General features: G+C 67.0%; 1 protein-coding gene across 1 annotated transcript; it reads right to left on the bottom strand.

The window, feature by feature from the left end:
- Nucleotides 1-269: 269 nt before the first annotated feature.
- On the bottom strand, nt 270-2,454 carry LOC105556426 (the record flags this gene model as incomplete). Its single annotated transcript, XM_012003518.1, has 2 exons — nt 1,057-2,454; nt 270-965 (listed from the first exon to the last, which is right to left on the bottom strand). Coding segments are annotated over exons 1-2 (2,094 nt in total), but the record flags the coding sequence as incomplete, so codon positions are not given.
- Nucleotides 2,455-2,456: the final 2 nt, after the last annotated feature.

The raw sequence follows: 2,456 nt of genomic DNA on the forward strand, positions 1-2,456 counted from the left end.
CAAGGTAGCCCTCTCTCGCTCGTTCGGCCGCCTGTCCGCCTCTGCGCCTGCAGCGGGCGAATCTCCTCTGCTGGTGGACGGCTCGTCGACGCAAGTCGGCGATCTCTGCCGTCCACCAGTAGACGGCCCGCTGAGGCCGAGCTTTGGATCGGGGCATCGCAGCGTTGCAAGCCGCTGTTAGCGTTGCCCCGATCCACTCGGCCTCTTGCAGGGGGTCCGTCTCCCGGGTCTCGGGGAAACCTCCCCGGACCCAACAGGCGGCCTCTAACGAGGCCATCAGGGCGTCCTCGCAGTTTGCGGAGGGCCCATCGCGGTCGCGTCTCCTGGCGGCGCACGGGGGAGAGGACACCGAGCTCCACCGTTATGTAACGGTGGTCAGACAGAGTCTCGATGTCCCGCTCCACCCTCCACCCAGTGATCAAGCGCGCGGCCGAGGAGGTAGCCCACGTGAGGTCCACGATGGACTCCCCCTGCGTCCGCACGCAGGTGGGGGTCCGGCCCTCGTTCCTGAGGACCAGCCCGTGCTCCGCCGCCCACTCATCCAGAGCCTGCCCCTTACTGTTCGTGCGCCGGGAACCCCAACTCGTGTGCCACGCGTTGAAGTCCCCGGCCACGAGGACCGGCCTCGGACTCAGACGTAGGACCGTCCGTCCTATGTCCGATAGCCAGCCCCTAAACAGGGCGAGGCGTCTGGTGGGCCTTAAATAGACCCCAACGACCGCGATGGGCCCCCATTGAACGGCGACATGCCGTTGTCCCTTTTCGATGACGGTCGTGCCAGGTCCTCCCGGCACCGACCGCCACCGAATCGCGACCGAGTCCCCCGCCTGCCCGTTATCAACAGCCCAATATGGGCTGTCTCTCGGGGGGCGGTGGGGCTCGGACACGATCGCCAACGTGAACCCACTCTCCACCATGCTCTGCTGGAGCAGATCCTGAGCCTGTGGAGAGTGGTTCACGTTGGCCTGTATGAGGCCAAAACCATTTAGATTCGGACGGGGGGAGAGCGAGGCATTACTCGGCCTTATTATCCCCTCCGTCCGATAGGGCCTCTACCTCCATGGCCTCCGGTGGAGGTGAGGCCCTCTTCCTTGGCGCCCCGCTGGGTTGGTGCTGCGGTTGCGGCTCCTGGGTTGGGCCACCCGCTTCTTCCTTCTCCTCCTCCGTCGGCCGCGCTTCGGCCGGGGGGGGAGCGCCGGTGGCAGGCGCCTGCTCCATGGCGCGCTGCCCCGGTGGCCTCCCACGCACGTTCTTCTGGGCGCAGGACTTTGCGCCCAGAACGTGCTTTGCCGGCCTGCCCTTGTCGGTGCACAAAGGGCACTTCGGGGCAGACCGGCAGTCGCGGGAGGTGTGACCGGCTTCGCCGCACCGGTAACACCTCCCGCTTCTATCCCCTTCACTGGAGCACATCGCCCTCGTGTGGCCCCTCTCGAGGCACCTGTGGCAACGCATGGGCCGTGCCTCGAGGAGGGCCACTCTGGCCATCACCCAGCCAACCCTGATTCTCCCCTGCTGGGAGATCTCCTTCGCCGCGGTGAGGGGTAGGCGGGCCCAAAGGCTAAACGTGCCTCCGGCGGCCGGCTGCAGCGCTCCGCATTGGACATCGGAGACGCTACACCGCGCCGCGTCGGCCACCCACCCCCTCACCTCCTCGACTCCCAGGGAATCGTCTAGGTCCCGCAAGCGGACCTCGGCCATCTTTCGCGGTCGGTCGACCCGCGTTCCCTCCTCCTCGGGGAGGACCTGCCTAATCCGCTCCGCGAGCAGATCGGCTTTGTCGGCATGGCCCTCCCCAGTGACCTTGATGACCCTGGCACCGGTGGCCCCATATCTAATGTTGATCCGGCCCCCGATGCCAAGGTCCTCGAGTTTAATACTCTGCCTTAACATGGCAATGGTCTCGCGGTAGTCGCCACTGGGTCGAGTGACTACCACGGCCGACGTCCGCGGGACCCTCCGCCTGGGAGCCCTCTTAGGCGCCCCACCGGTCCGCCCTTTCGCCGGGGGACCGGGGGCAGCCGCCCTGGAGGCACCCTTGGCCGCCTTCTTCTCCGCGGCCCTACTTTTCCTCCCCAGCACCGTCACGTATGTCTCGACACCCGCGGCGGGTTGGGGGGGCTTGGCGGTCCCTGTGTTTGAGGGACCCGCCTCTTCCACCCTCTGCGTCTGCCGCGAGAGGGGGACCTTCTTCTTCTTCTTCCTCTTCTTCTTCCTGGTCCCCTCCCCCGCATCATTCGCATCCTTCTCCGGGGGGTTTGCCCCCTTCGCTCCGCCCCCCTGGTCGGCCCCGGGAACCGGGCGGCCCCTCATGGCACCCCCTCCTCCCTTTCGAGGGTTGGAGGGGATCGCCGCGGCGCCGCTATCACGGGCCCCGCCGCCGACCAAGGACCGGATCAAGTCCTCCATCCTCTGGAAGGACTCGCCGACCACCTCCTGAATCCTCCTCTCCACCATCT

The sequence above is a fragment of the Vollenhovia emeryi genome, unplaced genomic scaffold, assembly GCF_000949405.1.
Source record: "Vollenhovia emeryi isolate VEMERY1.0 unplaced genomic scaffold, V.emery_V1.0 DF940038.1, whole genome shotgun sequence".
NCBI classification, from domain to species: Eukaryota; Metazoa; Arthropoda; class Insecta; order Hymenoptera; family Formicidae; genus Vollenhovia; species Vollenhovia emeryi.